At 39.2% G+C, this 26596-nt stretch overlaps 4 protein-coding genes across 10 annotated transcripts in view; 3 read left to right on the top strand and 1 right to left on the bottom strand.

The window, feature by feature from the left end:
* The first annotated feature begins 13 nt into the window (after positions 1 to 13).
* On the top strand, positions 14 to 4358 carry casp9 (caspase 9, apoptosis-related cysteine peptidase). The gene is made up of 11 exons (XM_026154313.1): positions 14 to 112; positions 214 to 364; positions 461 to 656; positions 763 to 828; positions 906 to 964; positions 2504 to 2680; positions 2761 to 2850; positions 3056 to 3203; positions 3283 to 3471; positions 3554 to 3663; positions 3763 to 4358. Exons 2-11 carry the CDS (start codon positions 233 to 235, stop codon positions 3865 to 3867), a joined length of 1272 nt encoding a protein of 423 aa, XP_026010098.1. The 5' UTR covers positions 14 to 112; positions 214 to 232; the 3' UTR covers positions 3868 to 4358.
* Positions 4359 to 5921: 1563 nt separating this feature from the next.
* On the top strand, positions 5922 to 11898 carry LOC113013374 (L-rhamnose-binding lectin SML-like). 2 transcript variants are annotated; one of them, XM_026154223.1, is made up of 10 exons: positions 5922 to 6061; positions 9403 to 9563; positions 9927 to 9959; positions 10037 to 10099; positions 10434 to 10569; positions 10673 to 10782; positions 10865 to 10909; positions 11008 to 11140; positions 11341 to 11444; positions 11585 to 11898. In XM_026154223.1, exons 2-10 carry the CDS (start codon positions 9533 to 9535, stop codon positions 11605 to 11607), a joined length of 678 nt encoding a protein of 225 aa, XP_026010008.1. In that variant the 5' UTR covers positions 5922 to 6061; positions 9403 to 9532; the 3' UTR covers positions 11608 to 11898. The 2 variants fall into 2 exon arrangements, with proteins under 2 accessions (XP_026010008.1, XP_026010007.1); XM_026154222.1 differs by lacking the exon at positions 5922 to 6061 and adding an exon at positions 6630 to 6663.
* Positions 11899 to 12111: 213 nt separating this feature from the next.
* Positions 12112 to 16677, bottom strand: lrrc47 (leucine rich repeat containing 47). The gene is made up of 7 exons (XM_026155110.1): positions 16043 to 16677; positions 15230 to 15691; positions 15012 to 15128; positions 14813 to 14928; positions 14257 to 14359; positions 13930 to 14019; positions 12112 to 12591 (listed from the first exon to the last, which is right to left on the bottom strand). Exons 1-7 carry the CDS (start codon positions 16610 to 16612, stop codon positions 12370 to 12372), a joined length of 1680 nt encoding a protein of 559 aa, XP_026010895.1. The 5' UTR covers positions 16613 to 16677; the 3' UTR covers positions 12112 to 12369.
* A 421-nt stretch (positions 16678 to 17098) lies between these two features.
* Positions 17099 to 26596, top strand: part of cep104 (centrosomal protein 104) — a 36416-nt gene continuing 26918 nt past the window's right edge. For 3 of the 6 annotated variants that reach the window (XM_026153879.1, XM_026153874.1, XM_026153877.1), the window contains exons 1-9: positions 17099 to 17183; positions 18205 to 18331; positions 18598 to 18771; positions 19109 to 19247; positions 20137 to 20199; positions 22787 to 22863; positions 23218 to 23386; positions 25747 to 25902; positions 26053 to 26280. In XM_026153879.1, coding sequence (XP_026009664.1) covers positions 18219 to 18331; positions 18598 to 18771; positions 19109 to 19247; positions 20137 to 20199; positions 22787 to 22863; positions 23218 to 23386; positions 25747 to 25902; positions 26053 to 26280 — 1119 coding nt within the window. In that variant the 5' untranslated portion in view covers positions 17099 to 17183; positions 18205 to 18218. Of the gene's footprint in view, positions 17200 to 17241; positions 17674 to 18204; positions 18332 to 18597; positions 18772 to 19108; positions 19248 to 20136; positions 20200 to 22786; positions 22864 to 23217; positions 23387 to 25746; positions 25903 to 26052; positions 26281 to 26596 lie in introns of those variants that run through there. The other 3 variants (XM_026153875.1, XM_026153876.1, XM_026153878.1) reach the window with 3 other exon arrangements.

The raw sequence follows: 26596 nt of genomic DNA, 5'->3' as shown, positions 1-26596 counted from the left end.
ATCACAGGCAACGCTGATGTAAACAAGGAAATAGCTTGTGAAACCGACAAAAAAAATACGAACTGTAAACGACACTCCTACAACAAAGTACCCGTTTCACTTTTACGAAGAAGTAGGATCATTTTCCTCCTTTGACGACACAGAATTAACCCGTGATCGAAAACGAAAATAACAATTTTTTAGTTACAGATTTTTTCTTCCCTGTGTCTCCAGCGTTAGCATTAAATGGACAATGGATGAAATACACAAGAATATTCTTCAGCGGAACAGGAGTAACCTGGTGAAAGACTTGGATCCATCAAAACTCTATGATGGCCTTCTGGAAAAAGGAATTTTCACCCAGGACATGATCGATGAGATACAGGTAGGTCGTGGGACTGTGGTTTTCTTTTCCTTTTTTTAGAGGGGGAGTAAAAATATCATAATTGTACTCAATTAAGACTATGTCTCCTATTATCAGAGCGCTGGGACCAGACGAAACCAGGCCAGGCAGTTAGTCCAGGACTTGGAAACCCGTGGGAGTCGGGCTTTCCCCTTATTTCTGCAGTGCCTTCAGGAGACAGGTCAGGAGAGTTTGGCAGAGCTCCTACAAAATGGAGCTCCAGCCGCAACACCCACTCAAGTTGTCCGCCCTGTAATCCAGCCTCTTCCAATTAGTAAGTGTATTTCATTATGGAATATTTAATGTGAGAGTCTTTAGAGCCAAACACTTTCAGATGATAAGAATTTGACTCATCTGTGTGTCCTTTGTTTCTTTGACAGCCTCTCCAGTGGATGGTAACAAACCAGGAAAAGATGTTGAAAAGCCAGAAATCCCTTCTAGTTCTCGTAAGCTATGTTATCCATTTAAATAACAGTCTTGTAAGTTTATTTGTGCTTAATGTGTATTAATGTGTGTGCCACAGCGCCTGGGGGGGGAAAGCCAAGACCAGGACCGGGCAGAGTAAGACGTGACAGCCTTCAAGTAAGCACCATTTCCGTGCTGCACACTTACATGTTTACGTGACAGTAGAGCAGGGCGATATGGCCAAAAATATTTATCACGATATATATTTGAAAATTTGCGATAACGATATAACCGACGATATAATTGATGCGAGACAAAATACAACTCCACAACATTACTAGCGCAAAAAGACAACCTTCCATTTATTTTCACTTAAACAAGAAGCTGGTTTTTACGACATTAAAGCTTTATAAAAATGTAACAGTGCAAATGCAAATTCCTTGCTGAAAGTTTAACCAAAAGGCATTTCCAGTAGAAATGGGCTGACATATCCTGAGCATAACCATGTATAATATCCACTGAAGTTAAAAAGAGGTGCTTTGCAACATTAAACTGCAGTGTGCAGTACGCATTTTTCGGACCATAAGGTGCACGGGATTATAAGGCACATTAAGCGAAACAAAGCAGTCAGATAAATCAAACTTTATTAAACTCATTCTTCTTGCTTCCTCCACTTCTGTACCATTGATTCATTAATGTTGAATTCTCTGGCAGCTGCTCTATTCCCATGTTGTTGCAGTATAGTAATGACTAACCTCGTATTGTGGATGGATTATCTCAGTTGTTCACCTGACTGAAGTTTGGTCCGTTTACAGCATCCTGCCATGCGATTGCATTTGTTTCTAACCATGAAGAACCTTCACGTTAACTTTTATAAGTGGAAAAGTGTTAGTGTTCGTCCTCCAGCTTCACTGTTTATGTTATGCTAACATAGCTGTGTCGCTAGCGATCACGTAGCACATCATTATATACCAGCTAGCCCAACTTCAGTAACCCTACAAACGTCACTGCTGTTTAGTTTCCTGTCTTCATTTATGTTGGAAGTGATAGCAGAGCTGTACGTTTGATTTTTTTTCAGAAATCTCTCAGTCAGAACATGCAATATCATGCTTAGGTAACTAGCGAAACTAGCGAGCTAACTTCCGCTAGCTTCCTGCTAACTTCTAACTCCGTTAAATGTAATAACTTTTGTTTTCATGGATGCCTGGAAGTTAAACTTTATAGTTACACCTGGTAAAGCAGCAATGCTGATCGTTTTATTAAAGATGAAAGAATTTAGACAGTTTTTAACTCTAAGTGATGCTGCAGTGTTGTTTGACCTGAAGTATACGGAGTTTAGGACCCAGATTACTCCCAGATTTAAGAGCATCTTAGTCCGACAAATACGACAATAACAACGGCCGCTTGCATGTTCTGCAAAAAAATGTGCTTTGTTGTGTATCTGACGGACAAACACCAAACCAGTTCCACATCACGGAAGTTGCACCATTTTTACAAACCAATTCTGGTTCATCTGTTTCACTCAACAATCGGCCATGTGCGTATGAAAACAAAGGCACTGCGCATGCGCGTTTTACTCCCATTCTATCGCGATATTTCATTTTCCTATCGTTGCCTAACATTATACCGGTATTACCGTGAACGGTATAATATGGCCCAGCCCTACGTGACAGCCCTTTCTGTTTTCTTTTTATTCTGCGCCTCTCTGTGCCTTAGGGCTATAAAATGGACGCGAGCCCGTGTGGTTACTGCCTCATCATAAACAACATGGAGTTTGAACCTCACAGCATGCTGAAAAATCGCAAGGGCTCCAACATAGACTGTGAAAAGCTGGAGAGACGATTCAAGACACTCAACTTTGTCGTGGAAGTGAGGACGAACCTGAGACAAAAAGTAAGAATCGGGTCTTCTGCCTCTGTGTGTGTTGAGGGGTATTAAAGATTGCGGACCTAACGGTTAATTCCACATTCCAGCAAATCAAACATGAGCTGTTGACTTTGTCGAAGAAGGATCATTCCCAGTATGACTGCTGCGTGGTCATCATGTTGTCCCATGGCACTGAGGTAAGACATGCTGAGCTGATTCTGATGTTCATTAAAAAAACATTGCATCCCTTCAGAATAATCAGCTGGAATACTCTGGAAATACACAGGATTTAATATTTTTTACAGTTAATATTTTAATATTTAACTGGCAAATGCCATTATGTGATCTACATCTGACTGGACTGACATGTAAGACGATTTTTGCTAATATTTCTTTCCTTAGGTGAATCACAACCGCTTTCCTGGTGCCGTGTACGGTGTGGACGGACAGTACGTACCAGTGCAGCACATCACAAACTACCTCAATGGCCAGCATTGCCCGTCTTTGCAAGGCAAACCTAAACTGTTCTTCATCCAGGCCTGTGGAGGAGGTAGCTGTCAGAAAACGCACAGTTTAAAAATTAATAGGAACAAGTGAGGTGTAAAAATGAGCTTGTGTTTGTCCCCAAGATGAGAGAGACATGGGCTTCGAGGTGTCCCCCGATGAGGTCGAACCATCCTCTGGTGGAATGGATGACCAGACGGATGCTATTCCAATGTCATCCAGCAGCGACTCTCTGAGCATGTCCGATGAACCAGACGCCAGACCCACCCTGCCCACGCCGAGTGACATCCTGGTGTCCTACTCTACTTTTCCAGGTGCGTGTTTTTTCTTTCAAACAAAAACAGCCTTTCAGATCTATGTGTCCTTAATACCTTTTTGGCCATGTGACCAATACAGGTTATGTTTCTTGGCGAGAGACCCAGTCGGGCTCGTGGTACGTCCAGACACTGGACTGTATACTTGAGGAAAACGCTGCCACTGTTGACTTAGTCACAATGTTGATGATGGTGAGCTTCTCTTAATATATCAGAAAAAATAACTGAGGACTTTAAGAGATTTTGGCTTTAGACACAGTGATGTCTGATTATTGACTCTTCTTGTTTTAGGTTAACAACGAAGTCTCCCAAAACTCTGCAAAAGGCCTATACAAACAAATGCCCGGTTCCTTTAACTTCCTCCGCAAACTCCTCTACTTTCGAACCCAAACGTAATGGAATAAGTGCAGTAGTCTCTTTCAGTTTCACAGCACTGTAACTTCTTTTTCGGCACAGTTACAGTGTGTGTGATTTCTGACTCTGCTGTGAATCTGCTATAACTGAATGGATGACATCTTGTAATTGTAATACCTTTCTGTGTTTTCTGAGGGTTAATGGATTCTAAATGAGCTTTTTAAAATACTGAACTATTACTATGAAAATGTTGTTCAGGTTATTTTTGTTTTAATTCACACATGCAGTAGCAGCTGACAGAGGAAAGATGCACTCCATGCACTCTGCGAACCTTCAGTCTACTTATGTGCGTCAGCTCTTTCACAGAGCCAATAATGTGTAACTTATACTCTCCATTGTTTTTGCTCTTTCTCCTGTTCTGGCTGTTTGTGCACTGATCATGTATAAAATGCTGTTTTGTTCATGCTGGGATAACTTTCCGTGAACTAGATATGAGTCACACATCAGACTCAAATAAAAGGAGGAGTGAGATTCTTGTGTGTTCTTTTTTTTCTGTCTGTAGTAAAAGTTTAAATTATTAATTATTGTAATAATTATAAAAGAATACAATTATTAAATGAAATCTCCACTGAGAGTGGAAGCATTCACTGCTCTTTGTTTGGTCTGTTGTGCTTATGTAGGAATGAGAAAGTGTTGACTTCAACAAATTTGAAGTACTGAATCCTCTTTTAAACGTTAAATAATAATTAAACACAATTTTGCTTTTCTTTGCCTTTTTAAGTTTTTTATTGACAGATACAGTCAAGAAATGGCAGGAAAGCTGAGCGAGAGAGAGGGAGACATGTGGCAAAGGGCCGTGGGTCGGACTCAAACCCAGGCTGGCCACACTCAGCCATAGAAATGTCTAAAGTTGTAATGCCTGTTAGGAAAAAAAAGGATTTTGTTAAGTGGTATAAATCAACTATACATTTGTAAGTATTTGAACTGATTGGAAGTCTCATGATCCCACCTACTTTCATCACAAGTTCTACAGGTAGCTCTTACAGCAGACTCAACATTTTTGACCAGATTTTGAGTGTGACAGTGTGTTGAGAGTGTATTAAAGAATAAAAAAACCAACCCAGATTTAATAGAGAATGTGGCCACAGTAACTGCTGTGTTTGGGATAGAACAAATCCAACTTCTTCAAGATGGGAAATTAATAGCAACAGTAAAGCGTAAGACGTCCACCAAAAACATCTCAAAAAGAAAAAATCATTACATCTCAGTTTTGAATATCATTAAACTTTTTGCAGGGATTTGAAACAGACAATACATACAAGAAAGTCACACAAGACTCATCAAAACTCTCAGGAAGCCAGCATCAGACACTCGAGGGCAATTTGGCTGTGTGAAACTGCAACCCAAGATTTTAAGTTCTGCAAAATAGGGTAGCTTCGAAGGCTGAGGGTTTTCCTACAAAATGAAAGTGTAATAGTCGCAGTAGTGCGGTAACAATAAAAATAGTTACGATTTGAAAGTGTACTGCTCAGAAAGGATGATCAGATGCATTGCATATCCAAATTGTTCCCATGGGAAGTACCTTTCATGGTTTCACACAGCTGAAAAAGTATTTAAAGAACTCAAGACACCTTTCTCTTTTTTCCCCCCTATTTTGGTAACATACTTTTGCTTTTGCGTGTGCAACATAAATTACAGTATGTAGGTCTGGTACTATAAGAATCAAATGTTTACTTATTAGTTTTTACAACAATATCCAGGACTTGGCGTTTGCATCTCAGTTTACCATCTAAGAAATTTATTCCCTCCAAAGCCACCAGGGGTCTCTATACAATTAGAAAAGGAAAACGTTTCAAACCAGGGGCGATTTTAGCCCATTTCTGGGGGTGCTTCAGCACCCCCAAAATGAATCAAAGCACCCCCAAAGATTTCTTACTTTTTTGACAATATTTGCTGTGTGAAACACTACTAAAAATATAAAAAGCATACAGTACTTGGTTGAGACGTAACATTTTAACAACAAAAGTATAGATAACCCCCCCCCTCCCATAATGGTTTGTTCCAGCTCGCCTCCTCCCTACTCTGGCTCTAGCGCCGTTGCTGCTAGAGCGATGGTGGCACAGTGGAGCGGAGGTGTAAGTGCCTGGCTTAAAACAGGACATACTAGCTACATTTAACCTCCAGTTACTCTTCATATAGTTAGGTAGGAGTCAGACCATGAAAACATTACACCCAGGTAACCTGCAGTGTTGAAAACGTGTTTTCCGACAATGTTTGCTACCCTACAATCCGTCCTGCTCTGTAGTAAAATCAGCAACATTTGACCGTCCTGTTGCTCCCATTGAAATGTATACAGCCTATATAAAATCTAAAACTTAAAATTGTCCGTAGCCTACTGTTTTTACCACTGTCCTGTTTTAAATGGATACTAACTAGCTAACTGACTGGATGCCCATTAACCTTATAACGTCTGTTGTGTTTGTGTTTGTGTACAAAGAGATAGCCAGGTTAATAATGGATATAAGGAAGTTTTTTCTAAAAAAGGAGCCACATCCAGGTAAAAGTGGAAAATCAAATGATCCGTCAATCAAGAATAATGTTGGATGAGTGTTTCAATATTTATCTTTTATTAGATGTTCATGTGGTTTGGTTATTTGCCTTTTGGTTGAAAGTACACTGAGAGATGACTTTTTGTTAGTGATCTTAATACTATTTTTTCCTATTAATGTAATTTTTCATCTAATTGAATACAATCTATTTGTGTATGATTGTCAGTCCAAAGAAGGAGAGAGGAAAGAGGGGAACGTGAGGAGAAAGTACAAGGTCAGGAAGAACCAGGTAAGAAAACAGACAGGGAATAGTGACAGGCAAAAACAGAAAGTGTTAAACTGACAAAGAGAAAAAACCTGATTTTACTCACACAATCAGGAAGTTGTGTTCTCCCTATATTAAAGCTGCTATACAGAATCTGCTAAACAAACTGGGTTGAAACATTTTTGACCCTCTTTAACAACATTCCAACATAACATTATAATTGATCGGGGAGATTAAAATTAATTATATATTTTTATGTGGTTCAGCCACAACTCTACTAAAACCTCAGCCAGTAATAGGTCGGCTAACTTTTGGACCATCCAGTTGTCTGTATGACTGCCGCAGTACATACATCACATTTGCACACTATCAGAAAGTGCCAAACGGTGCCCTGGTGGAGTGAGGAGCTGTAAAGAGAAGCAGGGTGCTCTGTTTATATTCTAAAAATGTTTTAAGCTTGTTTCAAAGATTCTGTACAGCAGCTTTAAATGTTTTCCAAAAGCACACTCTCTGGGTGCTCAGCACGCCCAAAGCTCTGATCCTAGAATCGCGCCTGGTAAAACCATTGTTTTGTTTATTTTCCACATAAACCTTTCACAATAAAGCTCAAGTTTCTGTTGAGACTATTCAAAATAAACTGAAATGATATACATTATTCTCAAATATAAAATTTCAGAATATGCATCAAACAAATGACCTCAAATAAAAACATCAAGTAACTATAAATGGCGCTTACAGTCACCACGCAGATGAAGGCACAGAGAATACCAGCATGGCCAGCAAGGATGAGGCAGAACCAGCTAGCTCCAAACAGAAGGAGCAGTCAAAAGAAATCGAGGACCTTATTGTTAAACGAGGGGCTCCCCCTGTTGCATGGACATGGTTTGGTTATGAAAAGTCTGACACGCCCCAGAAAACTGTACTATCCAAATTATGCCACAAACTGGTCCCCACCACCACTCAAACAGGACAAACCTCTTTAACCACCAACACAAGAATCACATGAAAGAGTTTCAAGAGAAAATAAGAGCTGTTAGGTGCTCACAATAATCCTTAGACTCAAACGTTAGAACAGGCTTTTCCTCGCAGCACGCCGTGTAATAAATACTCAGAAAGAAAATGGCAGCCGTTTAAACTCATGTCTAAAAATGTATAAAAAATTTGAGCATTTTTATTTCCTTGAAATCAGGTTGCCCTCATGTAAATGTGTTTATTTACATTCATTCAAGTGGCTACCAAGTGTTTTCTTCAAACAGGACACCTGACAAACAAAAAATGTCATATTTAACAATATGTTCACATTTAATAATATCCAGAGTACCTTTTAGTTAGAATCACTGCCTTGTGGTAGTTTTGCCTCAGCCAAATGGTTAAGGTGTGGTTTACATCCATGTCTGTCCACTTATGATACAGTATACACATGTAGTCAGTTATAGCCAAACACCTTTGATTACTGAACTGCATTCACTTCATTAATGAAGTGAATGTAATTCACATTTGTGTGAACATTTGTCTGAGATTAACTCTTTGGGGTCTTTACCTTACAATATAACATATTTGAGTCAAAATTTGTTGACTGTTTAAGTGGTGCCACATGAATAAAACTGAACAGATCTAAAGAAGATGTTCCTGAACTTTGGGTTTATTCGAACAGGACGGATGGATAACCACAGGACTTTTCCCCATATGCTAACTAAACAACAAAATAAATTAAGACAGATTACTGTCCTAAACTTAAAGATAAAAGTGAATTTACTGGACTTGTTTTGTCAGTGAGGAGCAAAGTACAATTAGAAGTGCTTGTTCTGATAAAAAGTTAAACTGTAAACAGCAGCGTAGTAAATAAGGATCTGTGTCCACGAATCCTCAGCAGTGACAACACTTAAACATCATAGTTCAAAATCCTTAATGTACGCTTCCTGGTACAGTTTCGCTGCAGTAATTCAAGATGTGCGGTAATTCTGGGTCTTTAAGAAGGCGGAGACAGGAATACAGTAACAGGTGTTACTGCAGGAAGTTCACTAAAACAATAAACTGTAACCACTCAAAGAGCTATCTGAAGTTATTGTGACTACTTAATGTCAAAGATGCTTCATAAGCAAATGCTGTTTCAAGTTGCAAACAAAAACAGGCAAATTTGTCCTGACATATCCATCTGAGCCTGTGTGAGAAAATCAGAAAGTGTTCAAAGGCATAAATTAAAATGTTTAAATAGGAGTACTGGGACTAAAAACATGCTGTATATTTTGTTTGATTTAAAATCCACTTTAGTAGTGTAGAGAGGTAAAATGTGTCAGACAAATTATGGACCTAATTACAAAGCGCTTTTCTACTCTGAGCACTCAAATTGCTTTTTACAACCCTCATTCGCCTATTTACACATTTTATCCTATGCTTTTAAACACCTGAAGTTCTGACTCATTTACCTTTTACAAATTTACACAGCCACCTCTTAAAAACCTAAACTCTCGTGTAAACATAGTAAAGTGTGTCACCAAGCCATAAGCCTGAAATCTAACCACACCTGAAGGGAAATGGATACTCCTTCCATGAATCAGCTGTAATAAATATGTTCGGAACAGATTCATTTTCAAGAATAATGAATGAGCCCATTGTTGGGCTTGAAAACAAAAACCACTTTGATTATGTGAAGTTCTTACCATCATCATCATTACAGCCCAAAGACAACAAGTCATTGTCCATTGCCTTTGTTGCACTTGAACAACAATGCGAGTTGGTCTCATGTTCACATTTTTTCACCAGGAAGTAAGAGCCAGTAGTTGTGCAAGATCGAGATCTTGTTCAATTCTTGAGCCAGCAGGATAAATACCAGCGTAACCGTCCCAGCCACTATCAGTTCTGCAAGCCTCTCGAGACTGGAGCTTCTACAGCCATGCTCTCCTTCAGACTCTGCACCACACTGCGTGAGTATACAAATGATTCACTGCCAGTGTGACAATTATGTGGGTTCATATTCAAATTAGGATGCATTGGAGGTAAATTTTTTTATTTTATGATTTCAGTCATTACAGAATAAACTACAGTGTTTGCTACCTATGGAGTAAAGAATGAGGGAAGAATTGATTGATTTGAAACTGTTGTTACCAATTTACAAACTTTACTTAATAAAATCTGCAGAAACTAATATTGTTGTTAATATGTTCTATGTATTATAAAAAATTAATAAATAATGTATGCTTCTCTGCAATAATAGAGAAATTTTTCAAACTTTAAAAAGTGCAATTTTTTCTTTTATAATAAAAATAGACACTGATGTTTGTTTTCAGTGCTTGCAACAGCTTGTTTGCTCACATCATCAGGTAAATATATGATAGTGCAGCATTTATTCTCTATATACTTAATCTATATACTTAATCTTTCATATTTATTGCTTTAGTTGTTTCCACGGAGACAGCAGTGACCTGTGATGATGGAATCAATGTCCAGCACTTAAGCTGTGGTATGTGTAAAATATCCAAGACTGTGTGTCAGCATCCACAACAAACAGCACATCTTGATTTTTAAAGCATAAATATTTTTCATCAACCAGCATTGTAGTTTTGTACATTAAACATCAGCTTAAATAACCCTGAAAATGTTAATGTTATAACATGATAAAGATGTCAGGTTAAAAATACTGCCTTAGTAACATTTTTTCCAGAAATGTGTTGAAAGCTCATAAAGCTGTGAAAAGTGCTTTACAGTTTTGGCTGAGCATATAATCTTGGCTTAAGGACAAAGTATACAGTATAGTTGTACTCGGGTGCAAAAAGACATTCCTTGGTGTTTAACAGATAATGGAGCGATCATAGTGCAGGCTGCACTGTACGGACGTAAAGACCGTGAGACCTGCAGTGAGGGCAGGCCTCAGAATCAGCTTCAAAATACACAGTGCTCTCAAATCGGCACCGTGGATATCCTTAAGAGAAGGTATTATATTTTAGTGCTCAACTGCCAGTGAGTCTTCAGGTATTTTTCTATATATTTTATGTTATATACACTACGTACATAACACTCACTGTTATTCCTAAAGGTGTGATGGCAGGAAGGTGTGCGAGATAAACACAAATGTCGTTCGTACCTCGGATCCCTGCGTCGGCATCTTCAAATACCTGGAGACCAACTACACCTGCTTCCCAGCAAGTCAGTCACATGTCTGCATGAGTCTGCTAACCAGTCTGTGTGATGTGATTGATGTTTATTTTTGTTGGGTTTTTTCTAACAGTTCAAACAGTGACCTGTGAGGGTTCTTTGGCACATTTGTACTGTGGTAAGATTATGTTTTTTTGTATTTGTGTTGGAACAATGTGACGAACCTACAAATGAGCTACTTTTCATTCCGTGCCTCTTTCCTCTTCTTTGGCATAGATGTTGGGCAGGTAATATTGGTCTACGGAGCTTACTACGGACGCCTTGACAAGACCACCTGCTCTTTCAGGCGGCCTGACTCTCAGATTCAAAATGTGTACTGCTCAAACCCCACTCCCAAAGTCGCTGAGAGGTCAGTGAGTGAAGCATAAACAAGTTCCCTTGTTCACTTCGGAAGGAAATAAGGCAAAGAATGAACCACGATGGTGGAGGTTTTATATACGAGGATTAAAAAAAAGAAAATAATTCTAGATGTTGCCCATATTTAGTAATGTATTCCATGGGATCAGTGACTCAATGGCCCTTTTCAGTCATGCCATTCTACGTTTACAGGTGTAACGGGAAAAATAGCTGTACTATCAGCGCCAGCAACTCAGTGTTTGGAGACCCCTGCTTTGGCACGTACAAGTACCTGGAGGTGTCTTACGTTTGTGATTGTAAGTACCTGTTTAGCTCTGTCAGTGCAAACAGCCAATCTAGCCATAAAGAGTTTTTGTGTCGGGGTGTGGAGAAATGCAAGATACACACTGAATATGGCAACAATCTTACCATACCTTTGTTTTCCACTCTTTTGCAGATCCTGTCACCATCACTCCATAAACGTCTCTGATATTAGTTTCATGTCACAAGCATTTACTTTACTTTCACAAATATAAGATTAAAATTTCTGTCTCATTCAAATTTTGAATAGGACACTTTGTTATTCTTGTGGTTTCTCACTGGGAAATATATAATATTTGTCAACTCTGTACAATCTGCATAACACAATAAACATAGCAAATTTGCATACTATAAAAGCTTTGAGTCTTGTTTTATGTTGTGCTGCTGCACAGGAAATGATGCGGTTTATTTTTCCTGTTTGGGTTGTATTCTGCATGAGCAGCTGTAATCAAGAATGTCAATATCTACAATCAGAAATAAAGTTTATTAAAACCTACTTAGGAATGACTTACTTGAAAAGTTGTTTTTTTTAAAGGAATTCTGAAAAAAGCCAATAAAATCTGCCACTAATAAAAAGTGACTACCCCGAGTTAAAATCAACCACCATTTCCACATGAATGGCTATCTCCGTTTTAAAAATGATGCCTCAGATGCACAGCATGATCGCTGAATTTGGAAATGGATTTATTAAAGTAATTATGGTTCAAAAAGCTTTACATGAATCAGCAACATGTATTAACAATGTCAGAGTTTTTCAAAATAAACCATTGTTCGACATTGTTATTGTATGTTTGAAGCACGTTTAAGTCAAAGTCATAAAAATGAGCCTCAATGCTCACACAGCCCCATCCTTTAAACTGTTAAAATAACTTCACGTAGCATGTGAATGAGTACAAACATGAGGTTTAATCCAATGCACTGTTACCAAATAATAGTCAAGTTGTTCATGTCGTTGGAGAGATCTGTCTTTGACGGGTACACCACCTTCAGGTTCCCGTCCTGGTCGACCGTTCGCACCTGCTGGATGATCAGCTGGCTGGATGCCTCGCTGCTGTCAGCAGGCACTGGTGGGCCACCCCCTTCTCCATCTGACCCCGCCTCTTCCTGATGCTCTGCTGTGAACTTGTTCAACTCTGCCATTTTCTGCAGAGAAACATGAACTGCCTGTTAAATGTGTGTATGCAATTTTTTTCGATTGTTATTTTACCAAGAAGTCCCTCAGAGAGAGATCAGATCACCTCAAAAGTCTATACAAAACACCCCATAATGTAAAAGTGAAAAAGGTTGGATTTAAATTCTTTATAAAAACTAAAAACACATTGGTATTCACAGCCTTTGCCATGACACTCAACATCTCATTGAACCCTGATGGAGCTTGAGAGGTTTCCCCAAAGAATAATGAGAAAAACTACAGGTATGCTAAACTTGTAGCATCATACTCAGAAAGACTTGAGGCTGTAATTTCTGCCAAAGGTGCTTCAACAAAGTATTGAGAAGAGGCTGTGAATTCTTTTATACACGTTATATTTTTGTTTGGTTTTTTTACTTTCAAAAGATTTGCAAGGACTTCAAGCATTTTTTTTTCAATTTGCCATTTTTATATAAAGAAAATTAATTTGTCCATTTTGGAAAAAGGCTGGAACTTGATGCGCTGCATAACACTCACCGAAAATTTCTCCTTTAATAATTTTTTTATAATGCCTTTACATTAAATAATCAGCCTAAGCATGGAAAATTTCAATTCTTCTGCGAGGTGTGTAGTAAGAAAACGCCAATTATAAGGTGCAAATACTGTGTAACACTACAAAACTGCTCCACAGACACACACACACATAGAAGTAAAGGTACTTCTTAATGTCACTGATTGTCTCTGCTTTCTTTGATTCATTCTACTCAAAAACCTCTGTTAGGAATTTAAAGCACTTCATGTCACAGCACTGACTCCTTTTTGTATTTAAGCAGTTCTACAATTAAGAAAGTCCGGCTTTGTACACTGCTCACAGGTTGCAACACCTTTCTGAGCTCTCTTCTTCAACTTTCTTCATTTCCTCCAAACAGTACCGCTCATGACAAGATGTTAACGGCCTAGAAATACCACTCAGGAGAAAAAATTAGTGGACTTTGCAAACTGCAAAAAAACTGATTCTGTTAAACAGATTTCCTAAACCAGACGTGTGTACCATCATCAATCCCCATTCCGGCCTTACCAGTAGCATTATCCTCGCAGTGTCAGTCTACTAAAAGGTTTTCCATTAACTACCAAGCACATTACCATGACTGAGGCTTTCACTTGCTCAAAAACATTCCCCTTAAATTTACTTAGGACTGAACCTTGAATGACTTTCCTCTTGCTACCCTCAGGACACTGTTTTTCCTTCAGGGTCTCTCTAACAAGTATTACAGTCAGAACTGTGCATCCCTGTCTCGTGTTGTGATACAGAGATAAATTATCATTCACTAAAGAAAAGGCAGTGCACTTACTACAATCAGAGCATCCATAACATCTTTACAGGTCTGCAGGCTGGTCGCACTCGTGACCTCCACGAACAACTCTTTGGTCGTCTTCTTGATCTGTACAGTAAAGCTCATGTAATTATTTCCGTCAGATCACGAAAAGACATAAAAACAGCACAATGATGCACAGAACATCAGCTGATAAGCACCTCTGATGAGCTTTAATTCTGTCTTGTTAAATCAGGACAGAATGCAAGCTGACTTGTTATTTCTCTAAAAATCAAATCCATTGTATTCTGTAAAAGTAATGTAAATGACTAATATAAGATAGGGAGAATATCCACATGTACACACCTTGGTTTTCTCACTGTTGGTGATTGGTGGGAATGAAATCACGTCACCTTCTGCATCTACTAGACATGGATAGAGTGGCTTTCCTTGCAGAAGCTGGAGGTATCTTTAAAAACAACACAAAAAGAACAAAAAACTGTTTGGCTGGTGACAGAGACAACAGAATAGGCGAGAGGTTTGTCTGCAATTAAAACCATTAACCTTGCAGAACTTAAAACTCATTTTTAGGTGTTCTGGTATTTATTTCTGAAACCTCAGCCGAAGTCTTGGCACTGCCCCTGACTTTTTTTTTTTTAAACAGAACAATACTTAGTGCTCAAGGCCAAAATACTCAAACCAATTCTGTGGTCTGACACACCTCTGCTGCCCTCATGTGTTTAAACATCTCGCACACCTCTAATCTAAACAGTCCCTTGGATTTTTTTACATAAATTGTTTTTTGTCCTTAAAATTGGTTCGAGCCTTGAACACAAAGGTTTTATGAGGCTGACTAATGGAGATCTTTGACCCAGTGTTAACAAAGCTTGTGCTGTGTGGAAAGGTCACATGCAGTACTGACTTGTGGAGGCCTGTAACATTCTGCCTCTTCTTCTGCTTCCTCAGCTCTTCAGCCTCTAGATGAAGATGCCTTATAAGCTCGACGGCGGTCATCTCCTTCCGACCCAGCGCAACAATCTAATGGTGAATAAACATGTGAAATTAGGAGTCTTTTTTTTTTAAAGAGTGTTTAACAAACAAGACTTCTCTGTCATTTGTACCTTGAGCTGGGTAGGTTGTTTGACATCATACATAAGGGGACTTTTGAGCTGCTGCACATCATGAGTTGCAATGGTTGCTATGGTCCTCTTACCACACAAGTCATCGTGAAGTTTTGTCTGGAAAAACAAAAAGCTATTCTTTATGGACTCTATAACACATATTTGGGTATGTCAGATGTGATGCCGAATTAATATCATAGTGAGGTTTTGGATCTTACCTGAGCCATCAGAAACCGTTTGAGAGCATTCCCAGACTTTAGGTTCATACCTCTGACTATGCAGCACACCAGGTAGGGTCTCACATCTTTCACCTCTGCACTCACTTTGACTGTAAGTGCCGTAGGAGCATCTGAAACATGGAGAACCCTCACCACCATCTTGTTCAGCTCTTCCACCTCATCCTGCTCATCTGATGCCTTCTCCTTCTTCTTCCTCTGCTGCTGCCTTTTTTTCTTGTCTGTGCTGCGTCCTCCGTCAGCATCACCTTTATCTTCCCCTTGTTTGCCTCTTCCTTTTCCTCTCAGGTAATCGAGGATCGACTTGGTTTGGCACCCGTTGACCATCTTCTCCAGACGCTTGTCATTCAGCTTGTTGCCTTTGAAGCTGATTTCCTTCAGCTTGGGGCAGTCACTCAGATCGGAGGGAATCTCTCTCAGCTTATTATTGGAGAGATCCAGGACCTGCAAGGATGGGCCAGAGGAAGACAAAAACAAGGGCAGAGTGTCACAGGAGTCTCACACTCTAAAAAAGTACCCTGAAGTTTAAGTGTACATAATTTAAGCTTTTACAGCAACCAAGCGGGCACACATATAGGACCTTCTATTTACAAAGCATGTTTAAAAATGTGACAGTTTATCCAGCATATAATATTAGCAAAAAGTGAAAGCCATCTTAAATCATATGTTAAGAGCTTTCCTGCCCTGGTGAACATGGCTCATATTGTGGTGAGCCATGTGTCGAGCAAAATAAAATTAAGGCAGGTTTACACTTGTTGATTGGTGGAAAACAACATTTTTGTGAATGGAGTTCACCTTCAGAGCAGCTAGTTTGTGAATCTCTCCACTCAGCTCTTCAATTAAGTTGTCAGAGGCCACCACGGTGCTGAGCAGGTCCAGTTTCTCAGAGTAAAAGTCAGCAGGAAACCCGATGACGCGATTCTTGGAGATGTTGATGGAGGAGAGCTTGGTGCACTGAGAGAGTCCCTCAGGCAGGACCTCCAGGTTGTTACAGCTCACATTGAGCGTGTTCAGCTCCCTTAACTGGGTGACCCCCTCTGGTAAGACTGTAAGGTTGTTGACTGACAGGTCTAGGACCTTTAGAGACTTGAGGTTGCCGATGACATTAGGGATGGATGCGAGCTTGTTTCTGCACAGGATGAGACTCTGGAGGTTTGTCAGATGCCGGATATCCTCGTGGATCTCTGTCAGACTGGGGCACTGGCTAACTTCCAGATAATTCAGTAGTGTCAGAGAGTAGATGGAGGAGTCGAGTCCCCCGTTTGAGGAAATTCTCTTATCAACAGCGGGCCCCTGTAAAACCAACTCACGCCTCTTCTCTGTCGCTGCTTTTTCTACTTCTGGCCATTTCTTCGTGTCATCCATGCTGCTAGATTGATGCAAGTGTGCTAAAGCTCACAACTTCCGTTTAAAATTTTCAAACTAAGTGAATATCATTTAAAAGAAATACACGTATGGGCGTGTGTACGAAACTCTAGTAAATGTATCAAAATGTAGCTTTAAGAAATTAAGCAAAGAGTTAGTGTTTTAGTCTCTTTTGCATTTTATTGCCTTTGCTGTCGTCATGTTATTGCTAAGATAATTGAAAAACAAATCTTGAAGCTACTGCTACTTTATGCCTTTATTCTGAAGGTGAGATCAAACTTCCTTTATTATTGTTGCCGTATTATTGCTGTTCTGAAGCACAATACAAAACGTTTATGAATTTATTGAAATTCCTACCGTATCCAAATACGCACAAAAAACATACAAAAGAACGTGCAAAAGACGAATTAAAATGATAAACGTCGCTAGCCAATGCTGCTGATAAAACTACACTGACCACAATACATTTAGACTGCGACGTTCACGACTGCGCATGTCTGCAGTGGTTGTTGTCAGCGGTGGTTATGGAGACATGGGGCTTCGAGCTGTCAACATTGCGGTGATGTTTGTGGTAAGATACCTTTAAGGTAAACGCAGGAAAACGCTGTTTACACCAGAAATGTAGAAAAATGTTGTGGGACGCAAAGAAACATAGTCACCAGGAAATGTATCAGATTTCAAAACCCCTAGACATTAGACTACCTTAGTTAGCTACGGTATGTGGGCTGATAGTTAACGGTTAGCTTGTACCCATAAAGGGTTGTACTACGAGGTGAGATTAATCAGGCAGCGAACTACGTAGCGCTCAAAGTAAGAACATGGCGTTCTACCTATCTGTCTAAATCACCGTGGTAACTTATGCTAACATCCAACCTGTGGGGCAAATACACTGACAACATTCAACACAACCCCTTTGATTTTCAGTTTCAAACTCAGGATCCTAGCAGTTAACACAGGAATGTTTCGTAAATCGTCACAATCTCAACAGCCCATATAGGAAGGAAGACACTAATTTATTAACAAAGGTGCCTTTCTGGGAATTATAAAATGGAAGTACCCAGGTACGAATTTTAATTGCCTATGAAGATCATCAGTTAACATTAACAGGTGTTAAACAGCTGACACGATGCATGCATATAATACGTACATGTTTTGATCAAGGTGATCGGTGGTGTCAAGGGAAAAGTGTTCCCTTGTGATTTAAGTCACAAAAACAAATATATATGAGCCCAATCAATGGGCTTTTTAAATTTTAAATGTATTCAAATATATTTTTTAATTTGTATAATTTGTATTGTTTTCTGAAATTTGTGGTTGCAGCATCTGTAAAACGGACAGTGGAAAGTGTAAACAAGCTCCACCAGCTAACATGAAAACCAGTTAACCCCTACCCTACCCAACCTAAACTTATTCCAGGCAGCATGAAGTGGTTTTCTGCGCCACTCACAAAGTATGTCCATGCTGCTTGCAGGATACTTTGGAGAGCTTGGAACCTATCCCAGTTGCACGGGCAAAAGGCAGGGTAGGCACACCCAGGTGTAGGACATATATGTATAAATAATAACACTTCATTTTTTTGTTTGTTTTATCAGTGTCCAACAGAGGGATGCCAAGGAAGATAGGATTCACTGTGGTCAGCTCTTCCAGTCATGAGGACAACTTTAGTGCTAAGGAGCTCATGGTGCATGCACCTACAGTCAACGGCTGGAGATCCAGCAGGTACCATAAAAAATACCATAAAGGTTAAACTTTTTTCTGGCAAGTTTTTTAATCTGAATAAAGGCATAAGACAAGTTTACTTCATCTGTAAGATGGAAAATTTCAACACTGGTTGTTATCAGAATGTAGTCAAGAGGAAATTTCCTGTAAAACTGAAGGCCAGCATCTAGTACTCAAAGGCTGTACCCTTTGTCATTTTTCTTGTGACTTCTAAGTTTTTTTACTTTTCAACTTAAAGAAACATGTGTTGATCACTTTTACTGCAGGCTGTGCTCCTACCCTCAGCACATCACGCTCCAGCTGGTTGAAAGAAGTAGGGTAAGGAAGCTGCAGCTATTGGCTCATCAGTACATGATCTCAACCAAGGTTGAGTTCTATATTGGTGACACTCTTCCTGAAACGAGCTCTCCAGGGTTCCCCAGGCAGCTTCACAGACTTGGGTGAGACTGAAGACTTGGCCAGGCTTAATTTCCACATCCTTTTGTTGGACGTTAGGTTGATATGAATAATTTCATTTGGGATCCATTTTGTTTATTAACCTAACATACCAGAAACAGGATAGATGCAGGCTTGCTCTGTGGTTCGGTCTTATTCTGCAGACTAGCTGTCCATTCCTGTTGAATATATAGAATTACCACACTGAGACGTGCACTATCTTGATAGCATATAATCACCAAACTGAAATTTAGTAATCATTTCTACTCTTGTAAATGTCATTTACATCAATATCTTAGAAGGAATTTTGACCCAGACTAACAAAACTTTACTTTCACATAGGTATGTGTCTTTGTCGGACAATGAGAAGACAGGCTTCAAAGCTCGGGAACTGAAGTCAGTCCATGTAGATGCCGTTGGAACATATCTGAGAATAACCTTCCACAGAAACTATGGCAACCGTTACAATCACCATAATCAGGTACTCTGTTACATGGTAACAATGCACTGTGGCCACTGAGTTATTTAAGGGTAGTCTGGTCTGAGAAGGTTAAGGCTTGCATTTTTTATGAATTCTGCTTATTTATGCAGAGAATTAATTTGCTGTAATCACGTTGTCAGTTATATTCTATACTTCACAAGCTTTATGTGCATTTACATTAGTGGAGAAGAGCCCGATTGAATCCTTTTGCTTTCTTCTTATGCTATCCCCGAAGAAGCCTGTTTTCTAAAAAATCTATAGAATTTACATTATTATAATGATTTTATTTACCTTGAACTCCTACAGCTCTCTTTCGTTATTTATTGAACTTTGAACTGCTTGTGTCATTAAAAACAGGAAATATGGGGTGTTATATGTCGGGTTAATTTTTCTTATGAGTGAAGACGAATAAAGGTTGTGAAAATTTATTATTAATCGTTCAAAGGTTCAAGTAATTTTACATGGCGCCATGGATGTGTCATTCAGCCATTGGACAAAGAAAAGGGTACCACTCCCACACACCAGAAATTATGGGCATGTTTTCCTCTAGGTGTGGGTCAGCCTTAACTCGACACCGTAAAGTTTCTGTGCCTTGCTGTGTCATCGCAGGACACATCCTATCAGAACCCCCACACATTCCTAACGGAGGGCGGGTCTTGTCTGTGCTTGGGTCTGTTGGTGTCTGTGTACCAGGCTAAATTCAATACCATAGATAATCTGTCAGAGAGCATTTTCTTTAACTGTAATTAGATGGGTCCTCTATTTGCTTCACACTTACCTATCATTCATTATATTTATTTATTGATTTTTGTTTTGAATGATTTCCTTTACCTTTTGATTTACTTACTTTAGTTCGCTCACCATCGTCATCTTCTTTTAATGATTTCAGGTTGGTTTGGTTGCCATTAATGTTCTGGGAGATGCTTTGGATGGCAATGCTTTTAACACAATAGTAAGTGAGCACTCTCCTCACATATCACCCTTCACTTATGTTTATCCCCTCAGCAGTAGGTGGCGATGTTGTGCTGTGATTCAGTCACATTCAGTCACAGTCGCTCAGAGAAGGATTCATTTCTTATCATGCGTCTGCTTACGCTGAACCAACCACAGCTATGAACATGTCTGTCAAACAGAACTTGTCAAGTATTCCTCACATGTTGTCTGCGTTTATTTATCATTCACAGAACATCATTAAACAATAAACTGGGTTTCAAAGCTTCAGTTTTCCCCTCTTTTTATTGTTTTAATCTGTGCAGACTTACTTATATTTACTTATTAATTTTATAAACATCAACTCAATATAATTGGATTGGAGTTGTTGAGTCACTTTATCTTCAAATGAAGTATTTTGTGTTGTTACTGTGCTATGTGATTATATGTGGTGGATGCACCCGTGTTTACCTAAGTGGTGTGTGTGTGTGTGTGTGTTTGTGCGTAGGTTTGTATATATGTGTCAGGCATCTAGTAATGAGAAACAAAGGGAGGGCAGTATGCAACAGTATGTATCAAACAGGAGGCCTTTAGTTAGTCAGTGTAATCAGATAGTCCTGCAGATGGACAGCTCCTGGAGGAGTGAGAGCACCTTAAAATACACACACACACACACACAAACACAGACATGGAAAAACATGGACACACTGTCGCACAGATTCCAGTGAACAAGCTTTGCATTGTTGGTCTACTAATCCGACTCTGAGCACTTCCATCACAGCAGTGATCTTGCCCAGAGGGTCGGCTAGATCTTGTTCTCCTATATCTGCCTTATGGGTGGAAGTTATGGAAGAGACACTGTGGTGTGAATACAAAGAAAAAGCTTAACTTTTGGCTGCTTTAAATTGTTAGCAATCCAAATTGTGAAAAGGAAAAAAAATCACAGCAGCTCGTCAACTACAATGATCAGTTTAATAACAACTTCTTTAACTTTAACCTTTGAAACTCACCGTTGCCATTTTTCTGTTATCGTAGTTTTTTTTTTTTAGAATGTGCATTTTAAAAGACATTTACCACATATTACTAATAATATTAACAATGACTATGCTTTATGCAGTGGTCCCACTGCGCTATACAAGTGTACCAATGAGCGAACATTTACAATACCAAACCATATTTGTCTTTATGTTTCTTTTTTTTTTTTACCTGTGCTTTTGGTTGTGCAAAGTGTCATAAAAATATCAAAATTAATTTTGTTTAACTTGGTTTTTCACAGTAGAAAATAAATATTAGTAACTGATGTATGTGAGATGTAAATAAAAACTGAATGCAATGGTTGGCAAATCTCATAAAGCCATGTTTTATTCACAACGGTATATATAAAAGATTTAGTTTTTTTATTTTTAAAAATTTTAAACCCTACATCTTTAGTTTGATGGCTGCAACACATCTCAAAGTTGGAACGGGAGAAACAAAAGGTTTCTTTTAAGTGATACTTACAAGTTAAAGCTGTAAAAACATTTTTCAGCTAATTATGTTAACTGGTCATTAACATGGTTGGGTAAAAAAAGAACATCAGAGAGCCACATTTTCACAAATCTGTAGAAAACTGTGTTTAGAAATTGTGGAATAACGTTCCTCAGTGTTAAATTATGAAGACTTAATATCATCAGAAATTTTCAAGAATGCTGTGTAGAAGGGACGCGGCTTAAAAGCCGATGTGATGCTGTCGTGGAAATTGTTGCATGGGCTTAAATACACTTCCAGAAATCCTTGTCTGTGGACACAGCTCGTGGAGAAATCCACAAGTGCAGGTTAAAGCTTTGTTATGCAAAGAAGGAGCCATACATGAACATGATCTAGAAACGCTGCCATCGTCTCAGGTTATAGAGCAGCGTATGCTCTGATCAAGATGGCATCTTTTTCTGTGAAGGCCTTGCATATTTCAGCAAGACAATGATACAGAGACATACTGTTACAAGAGCATGTCTCTGCACTAAAAGAGTCTGGACCGGCGTACAATCCAAACAAAACATTTGGTGCCCCACGAAACTAAAAAATATGACCAAAAAGAATCTCTATTCTAAACATAAATCATGCAAAGACTATGAAAAATGACATATAAAAACACAAACGTGTCTTTTTCTCTTGCAGTATTTTTTCTTATTGAGAGCATAAGAGCAACATGGTATGACTGTTCTTACACATTACTGTGAAGGAACAATATTCTGTGAAAAAGTCTGTCTTCTTTACTATTAAGTTTAATTCTGCTGATAATGAGCAAGAATGTCATCAGTGGCAATGTTTTGTGTAATGCCTTGCTTAGTATTCAAGGTAAAAGCAGTGTTTGCTCTTAGTCTCCATATGGCCATAGCCTTGAGGGTGATGATAACGTTTGCATGTGTTTGTGTATTTGAGTGAGTTAGTGTTCTTATCTTAATACCATTGTAAGATCCAGGTGGTTGCTGGTGCAGTACTTTTGTTTGATCAACACATTTTAAAGATGCAGAGGGATCATTAGTTTTAGGATAAGCCAGTGGGATTAAAAGTCATGTCTTCCTCAACACAGTACGCACGTGTGTGTAATTTGTCCATCTGTTTACCCCCAGCCAAGCAGAGAGCAGCTGATCGAACACTACCTCAACAGTACCCAGCTGGAGGCTGCCTTGGAGTCGACCTTCATGGGGTGAGGCTAAGTCATTGAACCCTGGTTTCTTTTTCTTGTGACAATAACATTGTGTAACAAAGCCATTTAGTCTGGAAGACAACCAATCAGGAACTGAAGGTCACGTGCATTGGTAGATGATGCAGGTGGTGGCCAGTACAGGGAAAAAACACTTTTTGAAATATATGTTTTTTTAATATGTACCCCCAAGGGATGCTTCACCTCTAGGTGAAACATCCCTTGGGGGCTGGTGAAGAATTGCACAATTAAGAGATAATACACTGAAATGATCTCGGCTTCAACAAGACAGGTGTGTCAAGCCATATAATTAATTTCTCCAATGTTTGTTATCCGTCTGTCCTGTTTTCAACTCAGCAAATGTGAATCCATTTCCCCCTTGGACGATCTGGCCTTTGATATGTACCAGGACCCCGAAGTTGCCCACATCATTCGTCTCCTGGACCAAAAGAAACAAGAGATGGTCCGGCAAGAGAAATATGAGGAAGCCAAGAATTTAAAGCAGGCTATTGCTGACCTTCAAAAGGTACTGTAGCTGCTAGGAATTAGATCATGGTACTAATAAATAGGTACTGTACAGTGAGCTATGGCATTCGGATAGTAGTGTAAATTTGGGCAATAAGTCTTTGTTGTAGCACACACATAGTATATGAAGAGACAGATGTAAAGATGGACAAGCAAATATATGCTAAATGCCCCGCCTTACTTCATGCATCTATTTCCAACAACAGGCTTTCCCAGAAAATTCCAACAACTGTATTGCTGGAATTTAGTTTAATTGTGGACTCACTTGCACCACTTTTTTCACAGATATCTAGATTTATTTCACTACTGTTTGTAACAGGAGTTGTTAAACATTGTTCAGATTCCTGTTGCAGACCTCCTTTGTCTAAAACGTTACCATGCAGACCATGAATTCTTAATAAGCTCGACAGCTGCAGCAAGGGAGAACTTGGATATTTTCTCTCCCATCTCCAACTGCAAGCCATTCTGTAACTGGATAACATACACACCCACTCAGACACCTTGTTAGCATGGCATAAAAGCGGTGGTTGCCAAGGTAGTCATCCTGTAAATCCCTTGTCATCACACCCTCAGGATGTCATAGAATGGTTTATGATGTCACATGATATCTGACAAACGCAGGGACATACAAGACGAAGACAAGAGAAGGTTTTGGCTTGCTGTATTTCTTTCACGTTGGACAGTCAAATTATACACTACTCAAAAAAATTTAAGAAATGCTGAGAAAACACATCAGATCTCTATGGGAAAACTCATGTGAGATGTCTAAACTGACATGGAGAAGGTAACGAGCTGGGGATGAATGGAGGCCACATTTTTTGATGGGAATGAAAATTATCAACCTACAGATGACTGAATTCAAAGACACCCCTAAAATCAAAGTGAAAAAACATGTGGCGGGCTAGTCCAAATTTCATTGCAGCAGCTAAAAATAGTACTAAATAGGTTGTGTGGTCCCCAACTGCTTGCATGTAAACCTGACAACATCAGGGCATCCTCCTAATGAGACAGCACTTGCTGTCCTTGGAGAACCAGGGCATCACTGAGCTTCTGGACAGCCTTCAGTGCAACTTGGTGGCAGCAGAGGGACCAAAATATAATGTTCCAGTGGTGTTCTATTGAATTTAGGTCAGACAAGTCAATGCTATCAATTCTTTCATGACACTAGGCATTGTTGTACTGCCATCTGTCAACAGACATCTTGGTACTTAATGGCAGTCAGGGTGCCGTTGTCTAGCCTGTAGAAGGCTGTGCGTCCCTTCATGGATATGCCTCCACAGATGGTCACTGATCTACTACCAGACCACTCATGTTGAACGAATGCACACATATATTTATATATCTTAGTTGATTTGAATCGAAACAGTTCAGAGGTCATGAGACTGTTTCAGTTGGCAACAAATTAGCTAATAAATTTGGTTCACTGGAATTTTCTCGTTCACATGTTATGTCTGAGTTTCTGAAGTTGATGTCAATTTTACATCCTGTAAAACCTGTCAGGTGACACTAATAGTTTTGTTTTATCAGTTCCATATTCCATGTTCACTGTTACATGTTCTCTCATATACACAAGAGAACAACACTGGTCATTTTTTAGTGATTTCATTGGGCATCATGTCTGCTGACTCTTCCCTGCTGTGTCCAGGCAGGTCCCTTATCTAATCAAAATGGGGTCATTCTGATAGTGAGACGGTCTCCCACTGTGTGGTACATGTCAGAAAGGTCAGCTTTGTATAAACTGCCCGTCCTGAGCTGCACAAGTTTTTCAGGAGTTCTCGTATGAAAACCATCAAACTGAAGATGCAGATTTTCTGTTTACACTTAGATTTGTAAGTAGATGCAAGTTCAGAGTTCATGAAACTCTTTCAGTTGGCAACAAATTAGCTACTGAATTTAGTTCACTAGAATTTCCTCATTCACATGTTATGTCTGAGTTTCTGAAGTTGATGTCAATTTTACATCCTGTAAAACCTGTCAGGTGACACTCATAGTTTGTTCCAATAAAGAACATGTCAATTAAATAAACAAATAAATAAAGACCCATAGCCTCCTCAACACTAAATGCAAATTCTTTTTAATAATGGCTCATGATTTGAAGTGTAGTAAATCTCTCACCAATAGCGCAGCTTTACAAGATGGAAAATTATAATTTGAGCTATCTCTCCTGACAGCTCAAATTATAATTTAGGAGAAGAAGAAAAAAACAGCACGCAGCAAACAGTACATAGACTTGCAGTCACTAAAGGTACAAATTGACATAAATCTTATCTCGTAAATTGTTCTCATCTGTTCAAGCTTGTAGTGTAGAGTCACAGTGTAGCTGCAGGGCTGCTTTTACCTCCATATTCTTTGCACTTCCAGGTCGGGGAGCGTTTGGCTAGATACGATGTGGAGAAGCGATGTGCGATTGAAAAGGAAGACTATGATCTGGCCAAAAAGAAGAAGGAGCTGATGGAGGAGTACAGGAAGAGTGTGTACCAGCAGCTGGAAGTACACAACCTGCTGGATATGACAATGGTATGTCAACAGCTACTGGTTTGGTAACAGCGAGGTGGGCTGTTATTGTTTTGTAAAAGATGGAGAAAATATGCGGGGGAAATCTTGCATTATTCATGGCTCTTTTTGATCTAAAATGATCTCTGTTATTCTATCTTTCCATGTCACCAGGTCACGAGGGCAGCAGAATCAACCCTGGCCCAGTACTCTCCTCCTGTTCTGTCTTCTTCAGGTCGTTCTTCAGTCTATACCAAGCCTCTTGTATCCACAGACACAATCAGCAAAGGGAAAAATCCAGACATTCATAAAAACCAACAATTAGCTGAAGAATCTATCACATCCAACCTGAGCAGCCAACCTGACACACCTTGTACGCCTGCTGCTGTACTCAAAATCGATGTAAGCATCTTCCTGTATCAAATGTGTTTAGATGTTATAGAAATAATGCATGAAACGTGTCCATCTCAAACATACTTTATAATCAAAACAACAGTTTTTCTAAATAAGCAGTGCTTATTTAGACATGACAATCTTCACTGATTATAAACACAAAGATTTTTTTATTGGTCCAGTTGTGCACATTGTTCTGAATTCCATGAACTCCTGTGTTATTATAAAAAAATATTAATAGGAAAGCACCTTAAGAAAAAGTCTCCTGTGTAGTGTTGAAACCCAGGGCACACAAGGAGATTATGACCAGTGGGGTCCTTTGTGC

Source organism: Astatotilapia calliptera, chromosome 20 (genome assembly GCF_900246225.1).
Source record: "Astatotilapia calliptera chromosome 20, fAstCal1.2, whole genome shotgun sequence".
In the NCBI taxonomy this organism is placed as follows: domain Eukaryota; kingdom Metazoa; phylum Chordata; class Actinopteri; order Cichliformes; family Cichlidae; genus Astatotilapia; species Astatotilapia calliptera.
This window is presented reverse-complemented; position numbering and strand designations above follow the sequence as displayed.